Source organism: Periplaneta americana, chromosome 2 (genome assembly GCF_040183065.1).
Source record: "Periplaneta americana isolate PAMFEO1 chromosome 2, P.americana_PAMFEO1_priV1, whole genome shotgun sequence".
NCBI lineage: Eukaryota > Metazoa > Arthropoda > Insecta > Blattodea > Blattidae > Periplaneta > Periplaneta americana.
In genome coordinates, this window is record NC_091118.1 from 25,710,023 (window position 1) to 25,724,252 (window position 14,230).

A 14,230-nucleotide genomic window follows, 5' to 3' on the forward strand; every position below is an offset into this window, starting at 1 on the left:
GCAGAGACTTCCATTTTTTCCCTTGGGATTGAGTTATCAAATCTTGTTTGTTGAAGTCTAAGTATGTAGATTTAATAAATCTCTTCACAGAGGAATACGCAGATTTAGTAACAGGTCTGTAAGTAGCAGTGCTGCCCTTCTTTGCTAAAGCATCCGCATTCTCGTTTCCCAGGATTCCACAATGGGATGGTATCCATTGGAATACAATTCTTTTATTGAGTGATATTAATTGAGAGAGCATTTTAGTTATTTCTGCTGTTTGAGATGAAGGTGTGTGTTTAGAGACGATTGATAGAATAGCTGCTTTGGAGTCTAACAATATAACTGCATTCCTAAATGTATTGATGTGGCATAGAAGATTCCTGAGGCATTCATTTATTGCAATGATTTCACCATCAAAACTTGTTGTTCCATATCCAAGAGGTCTATAAAGTGAGAAGAGACAGCACGTAACACCTGCACCGGCACCTTGTTCTCTGGAGATCAAGGATCCGTCAGTGTATAAATGAAGCCAGTTTTGTGGAGGGTACCTAATATTAATTGTCTCTAAAGACAATTGTTTCAGAATTTCAGTGTTTACTTCTGATTTCAGTATTTCTTCTGTTAAATTTAGATTATATTCTATATTTAATAGAGTTAAAGGGTTTGGTTTAATTTGTAAGTTTTCTTTTAAATTCGGGATATTGATTTTCTGTTTTAATTCTTGAACAATGGATATGAAACATTTTTGAGTTTTCAATCTACAAAGAGGACTGTATGAGTGCCAATTGTTACCTGGTAATGTGATAAGTTTTTCATATTGAATCAGTGCTTTTTCTTGTATTGTCATTTTGATGTAGGTCCTATGTATTTTTTTTCTAGAGAGTGTTATTACAAGCCTTTATCTTTACTTAATATTGTCTACTGCTCGATTTGCCGTTCTATATACTCGTAACTTCTATATAAAATGTCTTCCATGGCTGTCAACAGAAAACGTGTTTTGCTAAGTATCGAAAAAAAGTGCAAATAACTAAATGTTTTGGGAAAGGGAAACTGTGGCTCATATCACATCAGAATATGAGATTGGAGTTACAACTGTGCAATTTAATAAAAGAACAAGGATAAAGTGTAAAAAATATGTAAATCTACAACATACGACCTTCATTATTCCTATCTTTCCTGAGACAGCCATTACAAGGGCTTTCTTTTCCCCTTAAAATCCCGTCGTTGACAACCAGACCTAAATTAGTGAACTTCTGATCCACTACCTAGCGAGTTAAATACAAAACTGCAGAGGAAATTACAAAATCTTCCATGGTATGGATTATCCGATTTTTCTGATTAACCGCTCAGTCCATCCCCTTTATTACCACGGATAATAGAGGTTCTACTGTATGAAATAAGATGCAGGAGAAGAATATTGATTCCTTTTATCAAGGCTGCAAGGAAAAATGGTCAATTTCGCTAGATTATACAGAGACAAGTTAAAGATAAATGGGGAGATGTTTGATGTGGAATTCTGTTTGGAAAATTTGAACCATACATGATTGGGACAATGAAAGAGGAGATAAGGAACATTATAGTAAAACATACGATGGGAGAACTACTTGAAAAACTAGAAGGTGGAGAGGTCATCACATAGGAAAAAACAGCAAGTGATAGAATGAATCAGTCAGCGAGTCACATGAACCAGGAAGAGAGGCCAGCGATCAGAGTAATGCATAGCGCAGCAACAGCAGCAGACGAGATGTCAACAAGCAATTAAAGAAGAAACAAGAGACTTGCACTAAAATAATGACAATGGCATCAGGTAGACAAGGGAGAACAGAAGGACGGCATACAGCAAAAAGAGTTCAGTGAATCCAGCTGGAAGAACAAATATGGGTCAGCAATTACAAAAGGGATCGAGAGATGATGAACAAACTAAGATAAGAAGTCAAGATTCTGCAAGAACTGGAAGGGATGAAATAACATTAGCGACACCGAATAGTGGGAAGAAGTAAGGGACAGAACATAGGAAAGTGACAAAGAGAGGCAACATAAGTGAACTGAATAGCCTCTTGGTAAAAGTAATTTCGAAATCTCCATGCTTATAAATGACAATTTTGACAAAATTGTACAATACAAATATTGCAGACATTGACAAATCAGATTGATGGGAATGACTCAGGAAGCTTACGACTGAACATAGAGGCACTCTTTAGTCTAACATATACATTTTGCAATTCATTTTTAATTTTCAGAGAAGTCTATATTGTATCTTAAAAGTATTTATTTCAGTCACTGACTTCACAGCATATGTTTAAGGTGCTACACCTTTACATGACATATTTAAAAGACGTATGAACGTTTTCGTTGGTCTCCAACATCATCAGATACGAAGTACATTTCAGCAATATCAGTGCTCTCTACATAATATCTACAAATACAAAACATATTTAGTGGCATGCAAAATGAGACATATTAAAAACCAACATTGCTGTGATACACATTGACATTCTATATGACTGACTTGATTGTCACTTACTTAAAATACACGTATAGATTACAAAAAATATTGATTTACATGTATATATAAATGCAAGTCTTCACACTTTTTATCTTAGTTTTATATTTTATTATTTTTATCACTTTTAAATCATGTCATTTTATTATCTCATATGTGAAGACTTGCATTTATATATACATGTAAATCAATATTTTTTGTAATTTATACGTGTTTTTTTAAGTAAGTGACAATCAAGGCAGTCATATAGAATGTCAATGTGTATCACAGCAATGTTGGTTTTTAGTATGTCTCATTTTGCATGCCACTAAATATGTTTTGTATTTGTAGATATTATGTAGAGAGCACTGATATTGCTGAAATGTACTTCGTATCTGATGATGTTGGTGTAGACCAACGAAAACGTTCATACGTCTTTTAAATATGTAATGTAAAGGTGTAGCACCTTAAACATATGCTGTGAAGTCAGTGACTGAAATAAATACTTTTAAGATCTAACATATACAGTTATTTCTATTGCTGTTATTCAGGGAAATGAATCAAATTGCCAATTCATTAATGAACATCAACACGTCATTACTCAAAAACTTGATTTATATTTTTTTTATGCTACTATGACAAAAAGTGGATAACACATTGCAACATCATCTTCAATCTAGTAACTGAAAAAAAACGAAGAACAAAATGGAAGCTAAACGCCACAAATCTCACCTGGCAGTCGAGTTATTGTCCTCTGTAGCATCTGGCATCTGTCCCTCTTCTGCTGCATGGATATTCCATGATTCTCCCTGAACAAGAAAAATATTATTTTATTTTTCTGTAAAGAGTCCCATACACAGGCAAGTCTCCTCGTGTATAGGCAAAAAGTATCAAAACATTTGTTCTTGAGACAAGTGACTGCTTGAAATTTTCCGACTGTTGCACTCTCCATATTAAGCACCAGGAAAAGTAAACATAGAAACAAACGATACTGCTGTAAGCATCTGGTCGAGATTGTTTCATTCTGTAGTTCTTTGTAACAAAATGGTGGCAGACTATGAAAGTTCAGATTTAAGGAACCAATCCCATGCATTTCTGCTAGAATTTATAGAATGTTATAAATAAATATTTTCTGTACTTATGGAAAATCAAAAGTAACGAATAAACACTGTTTGAGTGTGATCTGTGTTCCATTATAAGTTAAAACAAAAAACTGCAAATTTACTAGTTCAGAGTGGCGCTAAGGAATTGCTAACAAATGAACACAGAACCATGGAAGAATAGTATTTCTCGAGTGATCACACTTCTCCATTGGAAGTAATGACACAATCTAGTGCCAGTATATACAGTCACGAAGATTGAGCTGTGAGGATACTAGGAACAACAGACTGTGCAGGTACTATTTAGCATTGTCTGTAATGAGGTGATAGTAGCGATCCTAGTGGTTAGCAACTATCTATGGATGCATATTTACTACGTATTGAGCTTCGTGATTGTATATACTAGACTGTGCTAATGACTTCAACGACCTCTTACGATTTCTTAGTGAACTATATGTCTAGGAGGTAAGTTTGAGCATGTGAATGGGTAATGATTCATTTTAGACATACCTCCTGGAGATAAGTTTTGCATGTATAGCCTATATGTGCTGATGAAACTAAGATTGTTTCTAGTAATGAGAATTTTCATATTTTAGAGGACAGATGTAATAATTTACTTAAAGGTTGGATGTCTTGGTTTTATCATACAAATTGTGTTTAAATGTTAATAAAACTTGTTACATTTATCTTCACAATCTCCAAAATAGAAATAACCAAGACTTAATATTAACATCAATAATCATGTACTAACTTTTACCTTCAGTAAACACTCATTACCCTTTCATTTTTTTTCTTTCCAATTCCTCAGTGGCCTAGTTCTCCACTATTTTGGGGTAAATAGATCACCCACTTTCTTTCCCCCGTAACTTAAACTTGATTTTTTTGACTGAATAACTGGGCCAAAATAGTTATTAATTTAGCAATTCTTCCACCCCCATCATTTTAGAATGATTGTTTCTTTATTTACCAGTGTTGCAAGTGAAAGGTGTTGGAAGAGTGGCCATAATTACTTTCCATTCTGCAGAACAGAAAATTATATTTTTGTTGTTTCAGACCTTGCAATGGATAGGTGTTACCAACACAAGGAAATAAATTTCCCCATGTACACAGTAAAATTTTATGTAAAATATTCTTCTTTTTTTTTTTTCTTCATAGGCTTGTTTATATCTTTTGTCTGTAAGAACTACGTAAAGTTCACCATTTGATAAGTTTTATTTTTATATATTTTAAAAAATGTTTGACATTTCTGGATCCCCAATGTTATTCTTCTTTTTGGAGCTTCAGAAGTTGTTTAAACATACTAATAGCTATTTGAAATCTCTTGGTATACTGCAACATGACTTTTGAAAGTATTTGTCTCTAAATTCTAAAAGACTCTATACTTATATTAAATACTCTTTTGTATTCTACATACTAATGTTATTATTGTATAACAATTTTATTGCAGTTTTTATAATTAATAATGTTACTTTTCAAATCAGTACCGTTTTCATATTAATTAGTTAAATTAAATTCTTTTATTACGCTATATTGTAATCTGGATCTAATTGGTCATCTGGTTTGTTAGAAAAATGTCTCCCTTTCTTTGTGAGGAGTTATTATTTATTGGTCCCGCGCCGTGGCATCACGGTCTAAGGCATCCTGCCTAGGACTCGCGTTACGGAATGCGTGCTGGTTCAAGTCGTCATGGGGGAAGAAATTTTCTCATGAAATTTCGGCCAGTGTATGGGATCGGTGCCCACCCAGCATCGTGATGCACTTGGGGAGCTACAATAGGTAGCGAAATCCAGTTGCAAATGCCAGCTATAACGGCTGGGGGGATCATCGTGCTAACCACACGATACCTCCATTCTGGTTGGATGATCGTTCACCTCTGCTTCGACATGTGAACGTGAGGCTAGCAGCCGGCTGGTCGGTCTAGGCCCTGCACGGGCTGTAGCACCATGGATTATTATCATTTATTGAAAGCAGATAATTTATTGTTTAATAAATGGCATTCTTCATTTCCTACATCTTTTGCAGATGGTATGGATGCAATATTTTCTTATTAAGTGCATGTTGCATTTTCGGATGAAATGCTTTTCGCTTTGTGTCTGTGGCAGAATCTTTGCTGTCTTGATTTTTTTTTTTTTTTTAAGGTAAAGGTATCCCTATTATAGAGCATACATGGGCACAATTTTTGGTTACGTGAGGCACTCAATTTGAAATAGCTTGTTTACTAGGAGAGGAGACTGCAGAGTATGATGGGAAATATAAACTGCTGTGACCTGCGTCACCTTATCGTAATCGCTAAGGCGGTCAGTGGCGAATTATTAGGAAAGCGCTTGGTTAACGTGAGAGACTCAAAAACTTTTATTCAATTTGGTAAATTAACTCGGCCGCTTTAATCATAAATCTCTTTACTATTTCTCCATCATTGAATTAATTTAAATCACAGGCGAGAAATTGCGTAACTAGCCAATAATATTCCATCACGTTGTCTACATTTATTTTCTTGAATATTCTGGCGTTTATCAAGATTACTTAATAGATTTGCACGTTCTCGACCTAAAATAATTTCGGAAAATCATATCACATTTGATATTTTTTTTATAAATTTCTTTTGGAAATAATATGTACAAACAACATTTAATTCCTCGTACCTTTTAATGCAGCTTGTTTAAGGTATAATGTCATATTTAGTATACTATGCAAATGTTAATATCATACATTTTCTTCGGAATAGCACGAAAAATAACATTTAATTTGTCTTACCTTCTAATTCAGCATGTTCTTTATGACATAAATAGTAATGTCGTTGTATATTAAATTTATTAATGCCTAATAGGATTTTCGAGCATAACATACATCGTATGTTCTCCCCTTCTAAACAGCAAAAAAAACTCTTCCTCCCATTTCTCATGAAATAATCGTTTTCTAACGTGTACACACTGCTTTGATAATGCCATTATGCTACCACTGATATTGCTTATGAAACTGATATAGAACCTGCCCACGCCTAGGAGCTACATGAGGGAGGAACGGGGACTGCGAAGATGATGTCACTCAGAGCGATAAGCTCTGTAAAGGTCAGTGAGGCACTAATTCTCAAGTGAGGCACGATGCCCATCTATGTTATAGAGGTTCGTAGGCTAGGGGAAGGATGGGGAGGATATGATTCCCATCTTTAAAGACAACCTGCGTTACTAGCAGTAGGGATCTCGAATTTTTGTAGTACAGGGAATGATAAAGAAAATTTTCAGATGATACAGAACAGCATGTGAATCAGGAGAAATGAAACTGAATTGTGTTGTGGAAGGCAGTGTATTTTACCAAATTCCTTTCTTTTAGAATGGTCTTCACATTTTATGAGGTCCCACATGCCTAGGTGACCCAACTACATCAACCTGCCTCATCGGACCAAGTTGAGAACTGTCAGGTGAAGACAGAAGATATAAACAAGCCTCTGAAGAAAAAAAATAATATTTTACATAAAACACTAATCATCTCAGTTATCATTGGTTGTGGCACCTGAAATATTGTATATTCTCATTGCATCGATCATACTGCTGAACAATACTTTAGGCGTAATTTAGAAAACTAACAGGAAAATGACAATGCTTCAAGCCGACAAACCAATAAAACTCACATCAACTTCAGATTTCAGCACTGGGGCAGTAATGCCAACCTCCTCTTCTTCGTATTTTATGTCTGCTACGAAGTTGTACATCAGCTCTGGAGGTTCCACTTTGATTTCATCAACATCCACTTTCACAAAATGTCCTGCCTGTGTAACAAATATATAACATCTGATTAAGTCATAGATTCTCAAATATACCTACTTTCTGTATTCTAAGGAAAAGCAATTCATTTTTCGGTGAATTTTTATTACTGTACTGCCAGTATAGGAAATTAAAAAAAAAAAACACTGGAATTACCTTAGTTTTGTAGTGTGGAGTAGTAGAAACTATATGTGATCACTGGGAGAGCTGTGATCCCACCCAACCCGCCCTAAATAGGTTCCTCACTTATATAGGAAAATCGTCATATTTGAAGGAAGGCGCCCATATTCCGTCGTTGTGACGTTATTTGAGGTGGAGTGGGAGAATGATTGCAGTGTCGCCAACTGTGGTAACCATTCATATTATCTTACCCACCTAAGAAAACCTAATCTAATCTAATCTAATCTAACCTAACCTAACGTGCTACACACCTATTATAACATTCCTAACGTTTAGCACACCTGTTGTAACATTCCTCACAGTTTCATTTCGTTTGCCGATATTGACATCCCTGCTACGCCTCTGCTGGAACTCAAAAGTCATCTAGTGGAAGTGAAGTGAAACTGCTATTCTTTTAATAACGTTTCCGAAGTTGTTTCTGTGTTATCTGCAAGAATTATTGTGTCATTGTAGTGATAATTGAATTTATATTGTACAATAAAAATTGAAATTTGTCGTGGCTGAGATAAAAGTGTTCTAAATTGGTTTCCAGCGCCACAATCCCAGTGATAAACGTGTGAATATTCGTTAGGAGTCCGTTGGAAGTGGCAGTAGAGTAATAAAAAGACCCATTTTTCATCAAGGGTACACAGAAAAATATGAAAAGTAATCACTACCGTGGATAATTTCTCCTCTTCCATATTTTCCTCATCATTCACCAGATGCAATGGGTCTATCTTGGGTTCCATTTTAATCACCTTCATGATGAGTTAGGACCGAATTTAAAATGTATTAGGTCTATTCTGCATTCAACAGCTAAGCTACAATGCATAAAACATAGTAATCAGGATCAATAAAACATGTAGGCTTATAAGAAAACTCAGGATTAAATACTGAATTCTTACATAATGTAAGCTACTCAATATGACACATTATTTCTATGGTCTGAGAAAAGTACAGTATTTCTTTACAATAGCGTTACCAAAGAAATGTAGAATATATTTAGCCTATACTTTGCTTTTAGTCGAGTCATATAGAGGCTACCGTAAACAAAAGACAAATTTCTTGAGTGGTGACGTCTATTTCGCACCGGAATGAGGGTGGAAAGTTGCTGTAAGTGGTGCCTGGAAGAAAAGCGTAATCACATGCCTTGCAATGTAAACTTTTTGGTAGCTACACTGATAGAGAGCTAGTTTTCGTAAGGTCGATTATTTATCAGTGACACATTAGGTTTGGCGAGTTCAGGCTTTTGATTTGCCTTGGATAGGCCTATAGGCCTACGCATTTTTGTCGGTAGGTAGGTATGGATATATCCGACTTCCTTTGGGAATGCAATCGTAAAGAAATCTTATTTTGTACAGTTACCGGTAACATACAAAATATTAATTGCATTAACAGAACACAATTCCTAAAAGTCCAAAGAGAAATTAGTAAATATATACATACGGTGCCATAAATTCTTCACAATCCTTAAATAAACTAATAATGTATATAAAAAAAAAGGAACTGAGATCCATTGGAAATAGCTACATGAAGTTAGAAATATAATTTTCATGAGCATGCGTTAAAAAACTGAAGTTATAGCCCATTTATCATCACTGTAGTCATGCCTAAAATATTTTCCTTCAACACTAGGAATTTTCAATTCACTCACCTTCATGGACATTAAGAACTGTATGCCTAATAATATTTAAATACGGTAGGTTACTATACAACTTCTCCAAAAAATCTTATCCTCCGAAAACACAACATTTGTGTACTAATATACTAATACTTTACTGTAACATCTACAAAACATTATAGGGTATGTCCAATATAGTTTCAAGTTACAGAAACTTAATACATATATACTTTTGATCTCAAATTTCCTTTCCGTTACATAAATAAACCCATCTACAATCTAGAATACATGCAAGCAAACTATCCAGGTGATTCATGTCAGAAACCTGAGAAAAACAAACGCCAAGTAGTAGAGACTGGTAGAGGGAAAGGGAATGGCGCGTGATTTGACTGTTAATTTGTTTAGAACTACAATTTCACCACACTATTACTAAAGCATCTTCAACTAAAGATGATTTCACTCATTAAAGATTATTTACATTATTTTATTTCACCACACTAATCCATATTTAAGCTAATATCACTTAACTAAAGCATCTTTCATGGTCTTCTGCATTATTTCATTCCTTTTCCGTATTTTTATACACTAGCCAGTAGACTGAAAGGTAACAACCCCATCACTGGAAGTACCTTACGAAAGGCTGGTTAACTTCTTCAGGGGAATTTAATTTACTCTAAAAAGTCTTAACAAACAATGCTAGTTGAAATGGCATCAAATCGACAACCAAAGAAAGTATTCATGTACCAACCAAAAGGAAGGAGACCAAAACAACACTGGACCCATCAGTAACATCTTGGGGCTTAGAAACAGGTCCAAATGAGTCTGAACCTAATCTGTTCAGATGATGATGATGATGATGATGATGATGATATTTTTACCTACTGTATTTTATTTTAAAAGTTTAATTCTTTCCTCTTTTTTCAAGTACATTTTTCTTATTTAAATCTAATATATCTGGTACAATTTGTCAGTCTTGCAGTTTAGCCCTAGTCACAACCTGTTCTGCTAGCATTAGGCATGAGAATCAGTGGTTAAGCTAAGGTGTAAATACTGGGTAGGCTGAAAAAAATCTGCTTACCTTATATCTTTTTATACAGCAGAAGTTTCTCGGCTTTTCTATCAAAATTTTTTGTGACACAGATCCCACAAGATGATGATGACCACTCATTTTCACCCCCAAACAGACTACAGATATAACATAACTTATCTCAGAGCATCCTATTTTTTATTGGGTTATTTTACGACGCTATATCAACATCTCAGGTTATTTAGCGTCTGAGTGAAATGAAGGTGATAATGCCGGTGAAATGAATCCGGAGTCCAACACCGAAAGTTACCCAGCATTTGCTCGTATTGGGTTGAGGAAAAATCCGGGGAAAAACCTCAACCAGGTAACTTGCCCCGACCGGGATTCGAACCCGGGCCACCTGGTTTCGCGGCCAGACGCGCTGACCGTTACTCCACATGTGTGGACAGCATCCTATTAGTGAAGGATATTTTTATACCATGAAAATAGATGAAAATTTCTGTTTTGTCTTCCTCTGTCCGTTATTTTAATATGTAAATGTAATGTCGATCGCCTATCTTTGTAAGCACATTTTGTTTCATACGTTCAACTTGAAAACGTCTTCTCTTTTAATTCTACAATGTTATCTTAGTATGAGCCATTTTACACAAAATTCACACACACATACACACGCATGCAATTTTGATTAAAGTAACACTAAACAACGAAGCGCAACCACAGAACATCAATATAGCGCGACGTATTATTGTGACGGAGAAGCTAGCCGCATTTCGCATTGGGATGTAGCGAATCGAGACCCCCTCACGCTTGCGAGTGAAGGTCGTAGCCATCGTAACAGAGGCTTCTGCTACAAGCCTCTCGCACTGAACTCTCCATCCTGGAATGATTGCCAACAGTGAACTTAAAATATGGAAGGATCGGAGTAAAACCAAGTGTTATGATACATAGTTATTACGAACTTATAGTATAGGCCTGCTGTTATTAAGTATGTTATTGTTCAGTCAACTGTCCGAAGGCAGGTCTGAACCTGACAAGTGACAACAACAAAACACTACTTATGAGGAAACTAGACCAGGAGATAACGGGATAGGGTGGCCAGTTTCTTTCCCCCTCCATTGCATACATCGCCGATTAGCTACATATTACACTAATCAGACTTCGGATGCGTACAAACAATTTACTAGGTAATAATAACTCTTTTGGGAGGGGTGGGCTAAGCCTCAAAAAAGCCTCTTGAGAGCTTCGCCACTCATTAGAATGAGAATAGATAACTTATGTGCTCAAAGGTTTTATTAATATGTTACCGGTATCTTAAACATTGATGATAATGATGACTAGTCATACGTTTTGTTTTTTTTTTATTTGTTTTTAATGCAATTTTCATTATAATCTGGATGGAACTTGTGATTCATTGAAGAATTGTTCCTCTTGATGAAAGATAGCATCAGATATGACGGATTATCATAGTCACTATCAAGCAATAAAACAGCATCATCAAACTTCTCGTCCACACCTGTGGAGTAACGGTCAGCGCGTCTGGCCGCGAAACCAGATGGCCCGGGTTCGATTCCCGGTCGGGGCAACTTACCTGGTTGAGGTTTTTTCCGGGGTTTTCCCTCAACCCAAGATGAGCAAATGCTGGGTAACTTTCGGTGCTGGACCCCGGACTCATTTTCACCGGCGTTATCACCTTCATCTCATTCAGACGCTAAATAACCTAAGCTGTTGATAAAGCGTCGTAAAATAACCTACTGAAATAAAATCAAACTTCTCTTGCTCAGAAAGAGCTCGAAGGTAACTTGAATGCATGAATTTTAATATTTATTGCATTACGAATGGGTATATATATATATCCCGGCCAAAGAGTCACTCAGCTGAGTGCGCCCCTTGTATAATGGCAGTTGACTTGGACATAAAACATCAACATATATGCCTAACTCGGGGTCAGGACACAAAGGGAAACACTGAAGGAGAATAATTCGGTCCGATGCTGTGGATTGAATTCGGCGTAGCTCAGTGGTCAGAGCGCTTGGTACGTAGAACCAAGGACCCGGGTTCGATCCCCGGCGCCGGAGCGAATTTTTCTCCTCGAATATTAAGAGCTCTAGATATTTATAACTGTTATAATATTATTGGTGAGAATAGTAATTTGGACGTATGTGTAACATATGAAACAGATAGCTAGAAGTTCCAGACGTGTGGAAATAATTTGTGTTTTTTCTCTTAAACAGTCAGAGATCACAGACATTTTTCTAACAGTAATTATCAATTTATTGGTAGAATAACGTAAACATACAAAACAAAGTTAAAGTAATTGTGCGCAAACCTAAATTATCACCTCAAAAATGTAAGTACGGGTATATATCAACTGGACTATAAATTCAAATTACAATCAAATTATTTGAACATTAAATCAAATTATATAGTCGAGACAAAAAATAAAATCAAACCCACTTTAACATACAAAAGTGTTGAATATGTGGATTATGTAACTTTTGTGACGATCAGAAACATAACTTCTAATCAATTTAGATATTTAACGGTGCTATCTCAATTCTAATTAAATCTATTTCCAATACAGGAACACAAATGTGGAACGCTTAATATAGGCCTCCAATACATCACGCAGTTGAGTTCCAGGAATGTCGTGTTCCAGGAGGAGTCTTCCAGTGGAAGTATTAAATAGTCTCTTTAAGGGCAAATTTCCATGCTCACGACGAGAATCAAACTCGGAATCTCACGATTTGTAGTAAGGAATGCTGATCGCAGGATCACGAAGTCGTTACCTGCTTATTATGTCGTTATTTTAGTATTTATAACATCGCCTATTGTTTATGCAACTAGCAGAACCTAGCTGTATCTAGGATTGCATAGTATTTTACGAACGCTATTTCGTATTCTATGGTATTCTACCGCAGCTTTACAACATACAGACGTGGACAAATTATTAACAAAATTGACGATTTCTATGATAATTCGGTTTACAAAATTTGACTTTTCAATTTAGAGTACAGTTGACAATTTTGCATATTTCTATCATTACAATAGACAGAAATATGCAAAAATGTCAACTGTAGTTCAAATTGAAGAGTCAAATTTTGTAAAAATATATAATAAAAATCTTCAGTTCTGCTAATAATTTGTAAATATGCAAAAATGTCAACTGCAGTTTAAATTGAAGATTCAAATTCTGTAAAAATATATAATAAAAATCTTCAGTTTTGCTAATAATTTGGAAATATCCAAAATGTAAATTGTAGTCCAAATAGAAGAGTCAAATTTTGTAAAAATATATAATAAAAATCTTCAGTTTTGCTAATAATTTGTAAATATGCAAAAATATCAAATGTAGTCCAAATTGAAGTCAAATTTTGTAAAAAATATACAATACAAATCTTCAATTTTGCTAATAATTTCGAAATACGCAAAAATGTCAGCTGTAGTCTAAACTGAAGAATCATATTTTGTAAAAATGTGTAATAAAAATCTTCAATTTTGCTAATAATTTCGAAATACGCAAAAATGTCAACTGTAGTGTAAACTGAAGAATCATATTTTGTAAAAATATGTAATAAAAATCTTCAATTTTGCTAATAATTTCGAAATACGCAAAAATGTCAGCTGTAGTCTAAACTGAAGAATCATATTTTGTAAAAATATGTAATAAAATCTTCAATTTTGCTAATAATTTCGAAATACGCAAAAATGTCAACTGTAGTCTAAACTGAAGAATCATATTTTGTAAAAATATGTAATAAAAATCTTCAATTTTGCTAATAATTTCGAAATACGCAAAAATGTCAACTGTAGTCTAAACTGAAGAATCATATTTTGTAAAAATATGTAATAAAATCTTCAATTTTGCTAATAATTTCGAAATACGCAAAAATTTCAACTGTAGTCTAAACTGAAGAATCATATTTTGTAAAAATATGTAATAAAAATCTTCAATTTTGCTAATAATTTCGAAATACGCAAAAATGTCAACTGTAGTCTAAACTGAAGAATCATATTTTGTAAAAATATGTAATAAAAATCTTCAATTTTGCTAATAATTTGTCCACGTCTGTAATTATGTAGAATTCGAGAAAAGGTTAG

At 34.7% G+C, this 14,230-nt stretch overlaps 1 protein-coding gene across 2 annotated transcripts in view; it reads right to left on the bottom strand.

Moving 5' to 3' along the window:
- LOC138691007 (zinc finger protein OZF-like) overlaps positions 1-14,230 on the bottom strand; it is a 152,085-nt gene that overhangs the window by 7,708 nt on the left and 130,147 nt on the right. Inside the window, exons 1-4 of one of the 2 annotated variants that reach the window (XM_069812649.1) lie at positions 9,139-9,414; positions 8,162-8,305; positions 7,193-7,330; positions 3,197-3,273 (exon numbers count right to left, since the gene is read on the bottom strand). In XM_069812649.1, the coding sequence (XP_069668750.1) occupies positions 3,197-3,273; positions 7,193-7,330; positions 8,162-8,248 (302 nt within the window). In that variant the 5' untranslated portion in view covers positions 8,249-8,305; positions 9,139-9,414. Of the gene's footprint in view, positions 1-3,196; positions 3,274-7,192; positions 7,331-8,161; positions 8,306-9,138; positions 9,415-14,230 lie in introns of those variants that run through there. The other variant, XM_069812657.1, reaches the window with a different exon arrangement.